Genomic DNA, 15,827 nt, shown 5'->3' with positions numbered 1-15,827 from the left:
GTGATGTCTGCTAGTTCGTAATGCTGCCACATGGAGCCCCTCAGCCCAGAAGTTATTCTGTGCCTAGCATTAGGTATGTTAGGTATCAACAGAAAACTATGACAGTCTCAAACTTATCCACACTAAAGCATTAAGTAAACAGTTGTACACACAAAGACTGAATTAAGAGTAAACACATTTAAACTCAAATATAACAAAATATACATTATTTAATATACACCTCTAAATTTTACAAAAGACATGTAAATATTCACCTCATGTAAGCATCACACCTAACATTAACCTTTACATTTTTAGCAGATTCTGTTTCACTAACAAAGTGCCTGATATAGATTTACAAGGCGGAAGATTTTACTGAACTCAAATACTGATGGACATTTTTTTGGTAATGGGAGAAGAAATACACCAAAATATACCTGTTAGACAGAGCCAAATTTGAGGCAAAGAGTAGACATTGTACCAATGACAGCCTCCTTCCCACTGACATATATTCATGTTCATCATCAAATTTGCTTATCACAGCCTGTGAACAAATGCTCTTTCAATTACACGATAAATATGAGTGGCACAGCTTGGTTCTCTTAATCTGATATTTCATGTAATCTGGACAACTCATTTTTCCATTCACTCATACGGGTGATACAGTGGTTAGCACTGCTGCCTCACAGCGCCAGAGACCCGGGTTCAATTCCCACCTCAGGCGACTTTGTGTGTAGAGTTCAGGTGCTCCAGTTTCCTCACACAATCCAAAAATGTGCAGGTTAGGTAAATTGGCCATGCTAAATTGCCCGCAGTGTTAGGTGAAGGGGTAAATGTCGGGGAATGGGTCTGGGTGGGTTGCTCTTCGGCGGGTCGGTGTGGATTTGTTGGGCCGAAGGGCCTGTTTCCACATTGTAAATAATCTAATCTAATCATGTTGGTAAGAAGTAGACATGTGTGACATGATGTTTATCAAGCAATACCAATATTTTTTGCTAAAATGAATGAATGGAAGAAGATATACCTCTGTGTTCTGTATAGACACAGAAATCAAAATCAAACTGCTTCATAGGTAAACCAAAGAAGTGAGAAGTGACAAGAGGTTTTAAAGTTGCAACATCATACTTTGTAATTACTTCATCAGCTAAAGAAACACACAATGCTACACTAAATAAGTTTTTGCTTGCTATTGTCTCCATCAAGATTATTATTTTCAACTATTCCCAAATCACAATAAGAGACAATGTTACTCTATTTGTAATCTTGCCTCCCTATCTTCTACTAGCCTCATTGCCCAGGAATCACCATCAGCATCATTCTGAAGAACTGGGAGTGAGTTTTTATTTTATTAAGTCAGGACAGATTTATTTGAATATGTGCTTCAGATGCCACAAATATCTGCAACTATGAAAGAAACCTGCAAACTAAACAGTCCTGTCTTCCTGAATTAATTGAATGTGGTCAGAAAGAAGTCAACTGTCTAGACCATCTTTTCATTTTGACTAAGAGAAATGCAGACTTATGAAGGAGGATGAAATGGTAACGTGGAGGGGGAGAAAATTGAAACAAACATAAATTTACCATTAAATTTAACTATACATAACTTAAGTCCTGATTCTCTATCTCTTAATCAGACAAGTAGTAGGCATTTGCCTTTTGAATCAAATGGGAAACACACTTGCCTGAATGAAATTTTCCCTTAATTCCTTTAAAATGATGCAGGCATATTTATGTACACCGACTTGACCCAGCTCAGTGCTATATGGTAACAGTGGAATGGGCTCAAAGCTAGTCATCAGCAAGCTGTCACTTCAGTCTCAACATTATAACTATTGGGTCAGGAGTTAATTTTAAATAAGACACAGAACCTTCTCAAGTGAACCGGGGAGACCTTTCTGTCGTATACTAATCTTTATGCCGCATCTAATGTAATGAAAAACAGATGATATTTTATTAAGCACATCATATGTAACGTTTTCAAACCACTTGGAAATAATTCTGCTTAAGAGAAAGCATAACCAACACATTATGTTAACAGAATTAATTTATGTTTCATGTTTAAGAACATAAATTACTAAAACTACAAGTTGGATGAATGATTTCCATTCTTTCAGTAGATTAAAGATTGGATACTCAATTAGTCATTTAGGTTCCTAGACTTTGAAGGACTATTTGTAAAGTGCATCTTAAGAAATTTTAATGAAAACAAAATCGTTGCTCTCTCTCCCATGAAACAAAGCCAAACCTTTAGCTTTGAAAATCTGTTTAACTTAACAGAAATGGAGGACAATACAAACTCTTTTGAAAGTATTCTTCACAAGAGATGATGGTGCAAAAGAGACTATTGTGTTTCTACGGGTTGCCAGGCAGTTCAGTCCATTCTCTAGAATTTCACATTCCAATTGAAAACTAAATGCAGTCGTGGCCTTAGAAGTGTTCAACTACATTCCACGGCAATGATCTAAATCTGGTGTTACAATAAGTCTATTGGTGTTCATTTGATTACAAAGTCCTTCCATTGAATTCGACATTGATGTCTCTCAAACAATTTTAAATGACTTTCATTTTGAAACATCAGAAAAAAAACAAACAAAACTATTATTTCATTTTCATTTTCACTCATGTATAACCAGATTTTATAAAATGAAGCTAATATATTTATCTCCATATTTTGCTTAGAAAAATTCATTTTACCTTATAGCTACTCAGATATTCTTAATCTAAATCTTATGCAGAAAATAGAATCTAACATCAAAAGATGTCATATATTTATTTAAATTATATTGCCAAATAATTTCAATATTAAAATATTTAATTCCACAATTTGCAAAGCAATGTTCCAAACTTATTTTCTCTACATATCAAATTTACTGCAACACATTCTTCTCACCCAAACAATTGTGTCCATCATGTGCCAACATGAATCCGTCATAGCAAGTGCAACGATAGTTTCCAGGAATGTTAATGCATTCATGTACGCAGCCTCCATTGTATTCATTATCACATTCATCAATGTCTAAGGTATAGAACACAAAGCAGAATGATGGATGGTTTCTGTTAAAAAAAGACACCAGTACAAGCAAAAATTGCAAATCTTTACAAAAGTAGTTTAAGCTATATTAATCTCAATTAGAAACCCACAGATCCACTTTTTCTGTTTTTTTTCAAATATTCTCACTTAATACTGAATTAGGCGCTAAATGGAGATAAATGTAATTTGGGAATGTGATGCTTTTTAACATTTTTCTCTGCTTAACTAGTCATCTCAGAAGCATATTTTATGTAAGAGGTGATCTAATCTGCTCATCAAATTGCTCTTTTCCAACATGTAGGATTATATACATCGAACAAGAATAACACATCCTGTTGATGCCAGAAAACCAATCACTTGCTCTTTAAAACTGAAAGGCTAATATTGTACTTATCTAGTTCTTGAGTATCCAATCTAACAACAGCTTAAAACACAATAATGAACAGTTTATGGAGAATCAATTCAAATTTCGATCACAAATCATCTGGCAAGTTTATTTCATGTTGTTTAATCACAAAATGTGTTTAATTTATTTGTGACTGAATAAATATTTCATGTAAAATTGAAAAATTAATACATTAATTATGACATACATTAGCCCATAAGCTAATTAGAACTCATTCAAAATACATATTCACCATAAGCTCGTTGTACAAAATATAAGGCCATTTGTACTTGCAATATTTTACTGAATGACTGTGAAGCATTTTTTGGAGCAAATATCCTTGAAGTGAACAACAGACTGTAGCATCACCTGAACCTGAAAAAAAAATTGTTCTAGGACGGTCACTCTAACTAGAGTTTGTAAATGTAAGGTTTGAGCCTAAATTTTACCTGTGAGCTATAGCAACCAAAATATTGTTCCTCAGATGCTCACCAGTTTAATGTAATTTATCAGAAGAGCTGTTGCATACTGCCAGCTATTGGCCAAGTGTGGTAGGAAGGAGAGGTGCATGAGGGTTATCCAGCAGCAGGTTAGAAATTCTAGTGAGGTCAGAGGAATATTCATCTTTAAGTTGCAGTAGCCTAAAATATAATATTCACTTTTGGGAGATGATGCTCTATAGATGTCCAATGTACAGAGAGATGGAAACATATTAGGTCCATTCACAAAAATCTTTTCAAAAACAGAGGCTCCTTTTGATTAGATTACTTACAATGTGAAAACAGGCCCTTCGGCCCAACAAGCCCACACTGACCCTCCAAAGAGCAACCCACCCAGACCCATTCTCCTATGTTTACCCCTTCAACTAACACTATAGGCAATTTAGCATGGCCAGTTCACCTAACCTGCACATTTTTGCACTGTGGGACGAAACCGGAGCACCGGAGGAAACCCATGCAGATATAGGAAGGATGTGCAAATTCCACACAGACAGTTGCCTGAGGCGGGAATTGAACCCAGGTCTCTGGCACTGTGAGGCAGCAGTGCTAACCACTGTGCTACCGTGCCAGCCACTTTTGAGTAGCTTCAACTATCTTTGGAAATCTCTGGAACAAATTTCAGTCATGATCTTATTGAATGGCGGAGTGGCCTAATCTTGTTTCTTATACATAGGTTTGCCTGTCTTATGAAGGCTGATCAGGGAGGCCACTCAGAAATACTGAGAATAATGCACCTTTGTACACTTATCTCATTTCATCATGAACAATCAACAGGCACTGCATCCAATGTATATCTTTAAACAGCCCATCACTTGTTTTAAGTAGGCATACCATGCACCCATGTACAAGCCTGTGAAAACTGAAGTAGGTGCACAAATGAGAGTCAAAGTCCCCAACAGAATTTCCTCTTCCAGTCACTTGTTTTTTTTTCCCAAAGCTGACAACAGTTGTCTAACAGTTCAAAAGATCCCCTCTCCAATTCTTTCAATAAAACTATAAGCAATGTCAAAATTAAGATTTCTCAGTAGATCCTCCAATTTTGCTTTGTCTCTTTGTCGATAATGAATTGTATTGATTTTCAATATGTATTCTAATTTTCTCTCACAATTAATTTGTATTTCACGAAGATGCTGGTCCTTGTACTTTTCTGTTCCCATAAATATCACATCTCAAAAATAATTGGTTACTTCATTATTAACAACCCTTTCCATTTTCTTAAAAGGGAGTAAGCTAGCAACAGGACACAAATTCCCCTCCAGGATTCTCAGTATCGAGTTTGTTCAACAAACTTTGAAAAAACTCTCCTTAATAACATTAATGATAACAGTTATAGAAAGGCAAAGGGCAGCACAATATTAGCTGAGCTGAGATAAAGGGTAATATTTAGAGTATCAAAAGAAAGATCTTTAATAGAACAGATGTTTAATATGTGACATTTCATATTGATTCACAGTTGTATTGACCATTACATCAATTACCATTTACCCCACTTTAAAAAGTTATATTTTATTTGGGAATCAAAATTCCAATATTTTACTATTTAATCTCCAATGGCATTGCCCATTGAGTTGGCTGTAGAAGGAGTCAAACTCAGAAAGGAGATATTGGCAATGTACAAGTTCCACTTAGCCAACAATGGACAGAAATGTTAAGTCCAAGTCATACCTGTATATAAGTAACCCAAGTGAAACTAATTGTGCAAAGAGACTCCAGCAGTGGGATTGAAGGTCAGAGTTAAGACACGTGTAGACCTTTGGAAACAAATTGGAGGAAAATCTACTAGCTCTGGATAGTTTAGAATTCAAGCTCAAGTCCTCAGAGAGATGAACTTGTCCATGTGGAAGATGCTACATATATTTTTTGTGAAAAATTATAGTTGCATACTGAACACAGTTAATCATAACACAATATAGAGGCCAAATTCATTTTGAAAAAAATCTTAATTTTTTTTGATCGGTCAGTTTTCTGATGGGCATCTTGGCAGCTGACTGATATCTGTTATTTGATAAGAAAATGTTTCCAATGAACATTCTTCACTTAACAGACTAGCTTGTCTATCAACTTGATCTTTGTACTCCACAGACACCTTTAAGTTGTAGTAGCCTAAAATATGACAACCATTTGGGATATGATGCCCAAATATGATGTTCAACATACAGAGATATGGAAACATGTTAGGTGCATAAAATTTCACTGTTCTCAAGAAAATAAAACCAAGGACCACTTGAGTTTTCCAATCCACTGGAGGTCTGCTGGAATATTTTAGCTAAAATCTCCACCATCTTTGCAGCTTGGATGCAGGCTATCATCAAGTCCTGGTGAATGTTCTGCCTTTAAACTGTTCCCAGATAAGGTCCACTATGTACTACAGTAAGGAGCAATCTATAGCTGAGGCTACCTCAAAGCTAAATTCTGGATCTTCCTCCCCATCCCACTCACAGTCACATCCTCTAGTCCTGGATTATGGACCAAATTGGATGTAACTGCCTCCTGAAATAGTGTCTGGAGAACTCTCCCACTCCCTGATGTGTTGTACCTTGGATTGTAGTTCATCAACTGACTTGACATTCCTCAAGTAACCAATTCTGGTCCACACTGATATCCACTAGCTCCCACACTCTATAGTTGCAACACATCATAGCCAACATCAGCTTGATCCATTAGCTAGGAAGGGTGCAGTACTTTTACTTCAATTTTCATTTCACATTCTCTTCTGACCTCTTTTCTTCAGACCATGTTGACCCATATTGGGGTACCAACATCCCATTTTCTGCCAATCCATCTGAGCAATTCTTCCAATCAGGTGGCTATTTGTTCACAGGGTAAGGTAATCATAAGGAGCGTATTCATTTGAGACCTTCATAGGCACTCTTTCAAAAGTTACCAACCCTTCTGAGGATACAGTGCGTCCTTATTTTGACATCTCACTAAATAAATGAAAACACATTTCAGGGATTTTAACAGAGGACCCTTATTCTTTTAGCCAGCATACAGGTTACAACTGGTGGTCACATGAATTCATCTCTCTTTATGTAAAGTGAACTTAACAGACAGATGTTTTGATAAATTAAGTGAAAGGAGGCTGTGTGAAGATGTGTCATAGATCTGTCATAAATTGTTCTGCTTCTGTGCTGTAGTACTCATGAGAGAGATATGTAAACAGTGTTGCCCTTCTCTACCCTGAGAACCCTAGGTGAGATTAGATTAGATTACTTACAGTGTTGAAACAGGCCCTTCAGCCCAACAAATCCACACCGACCCTCCAAAGAGCAACCCACCCAGACCCATTCCCCTACATTTACCCCTTCACCTAACACTATGGGCAATTTAGCATGGCCAATTCACCTAACCTGCACATTTTTGGACTGTGGGAGGAAACCAGAGCACCCGGAGGAAACCCATGCAGACACGGGGAGAACGTGCAAACGCAACAAAGACAATTGACTGAGGGGGGAATTGAACCCGGGTCTCTGGCGCTGTGAGGCAGCAGTGCTAACCACTGTGTCACCATGCCACCCATGTTTTATCAATACTTCCAAAGCAACTAAGACTAGATCAGATTGTAACAAGAATCTGTGATTTACTTGGCATCAGTTGTACACCGCATGGTGCACTTATCACCCAAGTTTTCTAAAAGGCATTAAAAGCCAAACATGACTTCAAAAATGTGCTCCACAATCCCATTTCCTATGTTCCTTGTAGCAATCATGCTGTTTCAACTTTAAATAGCATCTTTCCTAACTAATCCATTGAGCTGTTGCAAACTAACATTAAGTTGATACATATTTATGTCAGGGTCTAGCTTTGCAATATTCCAAAGCACTTAAATATAAAACAGCTGCGTTTATGGAATTCTCTAAATTCCTTTGGTACACCCTAAATGTATGATTTTTTTCTTACCCACAGTAGAATTTTACAGTTATTTTGCAGAATTATTTCAATGCAAAACTGTCTTTAATTTGCTGTATTTCAATCCAAATGATTATGAAGATTGGCGCACACATACCATAAATTCTAAGCAAGTCAAATTGTAATCTTTCAGACAAAACTATGTTCAATTTGATATCATAAAAATATCTTACGAAATCAACAGAAAACAAAACTCCCTCCTGGGAACACCCTGTACAGTGCAGTAATTACGCTATATGAACCAGAAAGAGCCCAAATTGTGTTGATTAAGTTGCCGTCTATGGAAATAGTTTCATTGCTACTACTGGCTTCACTGCACCTGGATTTGAGGGAAATCAGTTACTGCTTTTGATTATTATTCAGGGATCCCTACTGGGTAAAGACATACACACAGAGTAAGGACAGGATCAGGTCTGTCTGTGATGCCACAATCCCTTGTAGTCAAAGAACAAATAACAAAACTCATTGTCCAGATTCACGCATCAAGTAGCCAATTAAGTGAGGAGTGAGGGGTGAACTTAATGCCCTGAAACTAAACCATAATTGGAATCAGTCACTTTCCCTCGGTCATTTTGTATGATATAACATAAACTCTCCAAAATCTCAGATCAGTTATGAATTTAAAACAGCAAAAACAAGCTGATATTTTAAAAATGATCAGACATCTAGAGTGTTTCAAATGCTCAGACTTTCGTTTTGGTTGCAGCTAACTTAGAACGGAATCTTGCATAGTTAAACATGTTATTATTTTAGTATTAAAACTGAATGCTGATTTCCAGCATTCCAGTAACAGAGATTTTGAAACAGGATATGCACTATGTCGACATTGTTTTTTATTAAACACGTACACAGTCAACATACAAAACTAAATCATTTAAAGCTTAGAAATATTCATGTCTTTTTCCTGTAAAACCAAATAAATATACTATTTTAAAGAAACTTATTTTGCAGAAATCTTGCCTGATTAAGGAAATATATTTTCCCAATTTTGCTTCAGTTATGAAATGCTGGTAAAAGCAGGTTATGATCACCTTCACATTTCTTTCCATCACCTTTATAACCAAGTTTGCATGTGCATTTATACAACATTTGTGTATTCTGACAGATTGCATCGATGTGACAGTCATCAGTTCCTTCTGTACATTCATCAATATCTGTAAAACAAACAGGAGGTACAAAATAACAAAGTAGATGAGATGAGTTCCCAGAAAATAGTACATGCATTTCAGTTCCACATTTTGATTCAACACTGCAATATTTTTGGTTTGCACTCAAAAGGTGAAGAAAACATGTGAGCAGTTTATAATTAGCCATGGAAGTACAAGGTTAACAGAGCTGGAATCACAATCTTCAACAGCAACATAACAAAATGACCTTCTAAACAATACACATAACTGTACCACAAGAAAGTAATCCATTTAAAAATGTCAGTCATTAAAATCAAATTATATTTTCAATTGGATAAACAAATTCACCAATAATCTACAGTTTCGAAATAAAGTACAAAGGTGAAATAAAATAAAGCCTACAATAACCAGGAAAAGACCAAACAGAAAAGAGACTGTCTCTGTAGAAGCCTGCTCCTCGAATGCTGCCTGAACTGCTGTGCTTTTCCAGCACCACTCTAATCCAGAATCTGGTTTCCAGCATCTGCAGTCATTGTTTTTACCTACTCTGTAGAAGCACTGTAAAACTACTTCAGGCCAAGAAGCATTTTGTCAAATTTGCAAAATGTCAGGATGTCAAAAGAAACAATGTAAACTCATTAATTTAATTGCTATTGTGTTTTAATGTATCTATTAGAATTTACCAATGACCTGACATGCATGTAACTAAAATGCTGCCATTGCAGATGTAAATTCCAGAAGGACATCATCAACCCTTCTACTTATTACATACATCCCATGTAAGGTTCTGAAAATTTCACGCACACAAGTTTTCAATTGTCTTTCTCTTTAGAAGTTCTTCTTTAAACAAACATACAGCTTGACAAAACAGCTCAACAAATAGATCCTTAAAGTTGCTTAGTCTTACAAATCTACCTATTAAGGATTGCACTTACATATCGAAATAAGTCCACAAATAAAATGAGTAACAAAAGTATAAAAGAAAGATTCTAACTCTCTCTAATATATGAGTAAGAACTGTCTTCATCCACAGAAAAGACTAAACTAAATGCAGTTCTTTCCGTGTTAAGGAGGAGTGATGTGAAACAGAAATTTCGCACTAGTGATTACAAACTTACCTAGAATTCCAGCACTTGCAGAGGTTTCACGACTGTTTAACAAGAGGAAAAACAAACAGAAGTGCCATGCAAAACAAATATCCCCCATGATGATACGATCCGATCTTCAGTGTCTCTTTGCAAAGACACGTTTGAACTGTGAAATAGGGTTGTCCTGACTGGCTGATGGATTCAGCAGGATTGTTTGTTATGCCTGCCCTTTAGCCTGTGACGTCATTAGGGTAACGGATTGATCCACGGAACTGGTCTGACTAACTTCAGCACTAATTAGAATACCTCATTTTACTACCTGCCAGGAGACCTGTCAACACCACACTGACAGTGTCTTCTCGATAGCTCGCCTGCAGATTCCTATTTCTGTTGCCGTTCATCTGCGTTGGCTTTTACAAGCAAGCAAACCCCACATTCTATGATTTATTGCTGTAATCTCTTTATGAAATAATCCTCATCTTTGCAGTTTCCATTTTAATTGTTGCCTTCTTTCTAGTCTCTCACATCAGCGACATTACGATTTGTGCACAATTTTTATATTTGGGTTAATTTATTTTGTTTAATTTTCATATCATTTTTCCTCTTCTTTCCCCTGTCTCTCTTTACTGCGTTTACCTCAAGTTTTATGTGCTGCAGCAATTCCATTAGTGCCTCTGTGACCAAATTGCTCAATCCTGCTACAGTTTGGGAATCCTTTTCCAAAAACCACAGCAGGTGTTTCAAATATAAAGTCCAAACATTACGGGTCTCGAAAGTTGGATGCAATGCCTCATAACTAATCATGGATCAAAACATTTTGCAATTTAAAGTTTAACAACATTGGCTTCAAAGACACAACACCCATATTTGCCTAGCGCAACATTAACACATCATTTCCTACCCACTTAAAAATCTCAATTACAAATACGCAAAGTTCAACACAATTTCTCATCATTGAACACCATCTGCAAAAGATCACAATTGGTGAAATGACTATAACACAAAGTTTTGCAGTGAAACATCATCTGGAAGGTAGCTATCATCAAAAATAATAATAGAAGCTGAAAATCACACATTGTCAATGCAAAAGCTGGCCAGCAACCTGTAGCAGTAAAGAAATACCCAATGAATTGCAAATCATACCGTTTATTAGTCACCCATTTCATCATGAGATATAAAAATTCTGTTTTCCATTTAACCGAAAATAATTTTATGAGACTTATGCATATTAATATCAATTACTCATTAAAGTCTCCACAGAAAATCAAGTATTGGAATTAATAGCTCAAAATACCTTTTAATAAAGGTGATCATTTTGATTATATCAATGCAATTATGCCAATCTCCATCTACAGACCAGAAAGTGGATTATTCAGAATGCTGAATTTCATTCCTTCAAATTGCAAAATGTTTTATATTTTAAAATATCACAATTTTAATTTATAAATTGAAAGACAAAACTTTTCACTGTGCCTTGGTACACGTGATAACAAATTCAATTCAATTCAAAACTTTTTCTCTGTTAGCACAATCATTCTCTCCATTTATTTATTTTCTGTAAACTGAATTCATAAATTTTATAAAATATTTCTTCTCAGCCCTTCATCTGTTTCTTTCAATTCTTCAGTGTTATTAATTGATGAGATATATTGTTCATCCTGTTATCACCAAGATCTCTGATTCTGTATTGTCCTCAAAAAAGGTAAAGTCACCATGGTCCTTCAAGGCCATAGGGCTCATCACTCATTCGGGAGAGACAACAGGTGGTTTTGTCTCAGGGGAGATGTTCAGAAAGAGTCCTTCCTGGTAACTTCAACAGATGCGGGAATTGACCCACACTATTGGTATCACTCTGCCTCACAGCCCAGCAATTGAGCTACCCGATCTTCAAATTACACTTTAGAAGCATAGAAAACAGAAACAGGTCATTCAACTCTTCAAGTCTGCTCCATCATTTGATATGATCATGGCTGATTATCACTCAGTATCCTATTCCTCTTTTGATCCTTTTAGCTTTAAGAACTATATCCATCTCTTTTTTGAAAACATTCAATGTTTTGGCCTCAACTCCTTTCTGGGTCAGAAAATTCCACAGGTTCACAACTCTCTGGTTAAACATGATATAGAGGTGCCGGTGTTGGACTGGGGTGGACAAAAGGTAAAAATCACACAACACCAGGTTATAGTCCAACAGGTTTATTTGGAGGCACTAGCGTTCAGAGCGCTCTCCTTCATCATGTAGTTGTCTGATGAAGGAGCAGTGCTCCAAAAGCTAGTACATCCAAATAAACCTGTTGTGTGATTTTTATCTCTGGTTAAAGAAATTTCTCCTCATCTCTGTCCCAAATGACCTACCCTATACCTTTAGACTATTACCCTTGATCCTGGAATCCCTGGTCATCAGAAACATCTTTCCTGCATTTTCTGAGTCCTATTAGAATTTTACAGATCTTTCTGAGATCAGTCCCCATTCGTCTAAATTCCAAGTGAATAGAGCCCTAACTACAATCTCTCTTCTACGTCAGTCTGCCATCTCAGCATTCACTATCAGTTTCCAGTAAGATATTTTAAAATAGAAACATGCACAAATAATTTTAGCTTGGAGATATGTGCAAAATATCCTATCCTAGTAAAATCTGACCCACTAACTATAGCACGCACAGAGTGAAACAAGTTTTCTCACCGTAAAATAAATCATTTCCGCTTATAATAAAATCCTTGATGCTGACTGTAATTAAGTCAAAACTGATGCCATTAACATAGTATTATATGTTTCATTAGCTTATCATGATACTTCACACTTAGGAGTTTTTAAAAGGATTTTTTTTAAACTTGTAAATAATTATTTCACATTAAATGTTGATCCATTCCACCTCACTATCCTTGGCCACCAAATCCAGGTTCAGTTTATGGCTGTTTATAGTTGAGTTAATTAATATTCACATAGCCATCATAAGTAGATAAATCCACAGAGGAAACAAAAAACCATAGAGGCACAACTCCAATAAAGAGATTTATTCCTTTTGTCTTCCTATAAAAATAAATTGTAAATGACTGCCTTCAATTCATTTACTCCCTTTGGAAGTTTGCTATCATTTTGGGGGGAATTCAAATTGGTTCTGATCCTCTCAAGATCACAAACATTAGTTTTACACTTCACCTTATCTTAGGTGAAAGAATACATCAGGCGAGTATTATCTGCTTAGAATATTTCGAAGTGTTGTGAAACCATCTGCTGAAGAAGCCATATGAAACCTTTTTTGCCATATCTGATCAGGAAGGCTGACTCCTGGTGCCAAACATCTTCCATTTCCCAGCACTATTTCTGCTTACCTGATGAGAACAAGGCTCTTCATGGGGTGAAAGGGAGAGCTGTGGATTCTGATCTCTTAAGTAACTAAGAAGTCTTCTAACATACACACATCTATTCTCCCACGATGTAAACTGTTCTTTGTAAAGTTTCAGAAGACAGATGTTATAAAGCAGAACCCAAGTTCAAACTAACGCTAAAGTGAAATGTTTTGTTTTTTTAAAATTGATTATTCAATGTAGTGAGGCAGAAGGAGATTAGAGGAATTTTTTTTCCCAAAAAAGGATATTTCACTACAAAACTAGATGTTAGTAACTGAGCCTTACTGTGAGGCTAACTGTGCAGATATGGCCTTGTTTTATTAAAGAAAAGATTGAAGAAAATTAACATGGAAACTAGAATTTTTAAGAATAAAAGTCCGACAATGCCCAAAATGTTAAAATTTGCTCATTGCCATTAAAATGTGCAAATAAAAACTCCATCAATGAAACTGCATTTGCTCTGAAAACACAGATGTTCCCTTGAACATAAATAATTGCAAAATACTTCATATAGATTTACCATGGTTTTGTGTTCAAGAAGTGGTGAGTTCATTATTCCTAAGAACACAGTTATCTATGTGTTGTAGTGAAAGTATCATATCCTAAGATGGCACTTAAAATCATTTGAGGACATAATGCTCAGCTGGCAATTGTTAAGTGTCTAGCATTTACTCCAGCAATTTGTTTTTAATTCCCACAAGTGAATTATAATTTGTCCAGTTTTTAAAATAAGATTCATTCGCATAGAAGAAAAAGATTAAATATTGAACTGGGAATGTGGATCATTATTTTTATTTTAAGACAATGAAAAACTAAATTCACTGATTAAATAAATACAGTGATGTGTTACTACCTACACAGTATTCTCACTGTCAAGTACTATTACAGCATGTGAAACCCAAGTTTGATATTATGTTTATGCTAAGTGAAATGAGCTCAGACGGAACTGCTATGTCTGAACTGGCCAGGAGTACTATTAATTTGGAGGCATTCTTTTAGATAAGTCACCACTGCTGGAAAATGCGTGGACATCTGGACATCCAGTGAAGGCAAGATCATGCTTGACTAATTCCACCATCACCATACTTACCCATCCCCCACTGTAGAATAACCTGTCAACACTCATTGTTTCGACTCACTGACTTAAAGTGGTCGCTTGGTTGAGCGAGCAGAGAATGAATCCCTGACAGTGAAGTGAAAACTATAGGGATTGTAAAAATAAAATGATTAACAACTTAAGTGCAGAAAGTGATGGCAAGAAAATATTTTAAAATTTGCAAATTGGTGTCAGAAAGGAATAAGAATATATGGATTTCTTGTAGTCAAAAATATTTAACAATGATTTAAAAAGTGGACAGATGGGTTGCAAAATACATTTCAGACAATAACAAACTATCTCTATCTTGTATAATGTAGATCCCATAACAAGCTCACATTACGTTTTCTAAAGCATTGCTTTAAAAACAGTTGCTGCATTCAGGAAGAGATATTGTGGGGGATGCAGGAAGAGTAGGAGATAGTGAGGGCTGCAGGAGCTGGAGGGTCAGAGTCAATAAAGTGTGGCATTGGAAAAAGCACAGCAAATCAAGCAGCAACCGAGGAGCAGGAGAAGCATTATTTCAAGCAATGTACTCATCAGAAAGAGTAGGAAATGTGGGCCCAAAATTGAAATTGTTGAGCTACCAACACTGACACTGCATACAAAATTTAAATTTCTAACGATGGTGGGTGGCGAAGACCTTGCTGTGTACATTCCCTAATGTAGGCAGCTGGCTACCCTGGCCCACAGCCTCAATGACCCTGAGATTTCTTTCCAGGCCATACTGCTTAGGGTGCAATTATGAAAAATACTAGAAACCACGGAGAGATAATTAGTATATACTTTACATGCTGCCACTTTCAATTCACAGTTGAAGGATGATACTTGACACACTTTCACCAGTGCCCCATGAAGAACCTTGGAACTTACCTGGACAGAAACAACTCATTAGCCAACAGAAGCAAACAATCAGCCACATGAACTAAATTTCAGATTCCATCATATTCCTGCCATCACCTCCAAACTGTAATGTCCACTTACAATCAATTTTACCGATGCTTCAACTGGTGAGTGTTAAAGCCAGTACTCTTCAGAGAAGAGAATATTTTTCTTCCTTTTTCATTCATGGAATGGCACCACTGGAAAGGCCAGCATTTATTGCCAATCTATAATTGTTCTTGACATGTTTGTGGTGGGCTGCCTTTTTGAACCACTGAAGTCCATGCAGTTTAGATACTCCAAAGCACTGTTGGGAGTTCTAGGGTCTTGATCCAGAAGTAACAGAAATACTGTTCCAGGTGAGAATGAGGTGAGACTCCAAAAAGAATCCTTTTGGCATCTCACCCCATCCAAGACGATCAGAGGATTAGATAGAGTGGACAGTGAGAACCTTTTTCCTTGGATGATGAAGGCTAGCA

General features: G+C 36.4%; 1 protein-coding gene across 4 annotated transcripts in view; it reads right to left on the bottom strand.

Moving 5' to 3' along the window:
• scube2 (signal peptide, CUB domain, EGF-like 2) overlaps nucleotides 1-10,137 on the bottom strand; it is a 167,862-nt gene extending 157,725 nt beyond the window's left edge. For all 4 annotated transcript variants that reach the window (XM_060838500.1, XM_060838502.1, XM_060838503.1 and 1 more), the window contains exons 1-3: nucleotides 10,050-10,137; nucleotides 8,836-8,958; nucleotides 2,870-2,995 (exon numbers count right to left, since the gene is read on the bottom strand). In XM_060838500.1, coding sequence (XP_060694483.1) covers nucleotides 2,870-2,995; nucleotides 8,836-8,958; nucleotides 10,050-10,137 — 337 coding nt within the window. The remainder of the gene's footprint in view (nucleotides 1-2,869; nucleotides 2,996-8,835; nucleotides 8,959-10,049) is intronic.
• Between the last annotated feature and the right edge of the window lie 5,690 nt (nucleotides 10,138-15,827).

The sequence above is a fragment of the Hemiscyllium ocellatum genome, chromosome 18 (assembly GCF_020745735.1).
Source record: "Hemiscyllium ocellatum isolate sHemOce1 chromosome 18, sHemOce1.pat.X.cur, whole genome shotgun sequence".
In the NCBI taxonomy this organism is placed as follows: domain Eukaryota; kingdom Metazoa; phylum Chordata; class Chondrichthyes; order Orectolobiformes; family Hemiscylliidae; genus Hemiscyllium; species Hemiscyllium ocellatum.
This window is presented reverse-complemented; position numbering and strand designations above follow the sequence as displayed.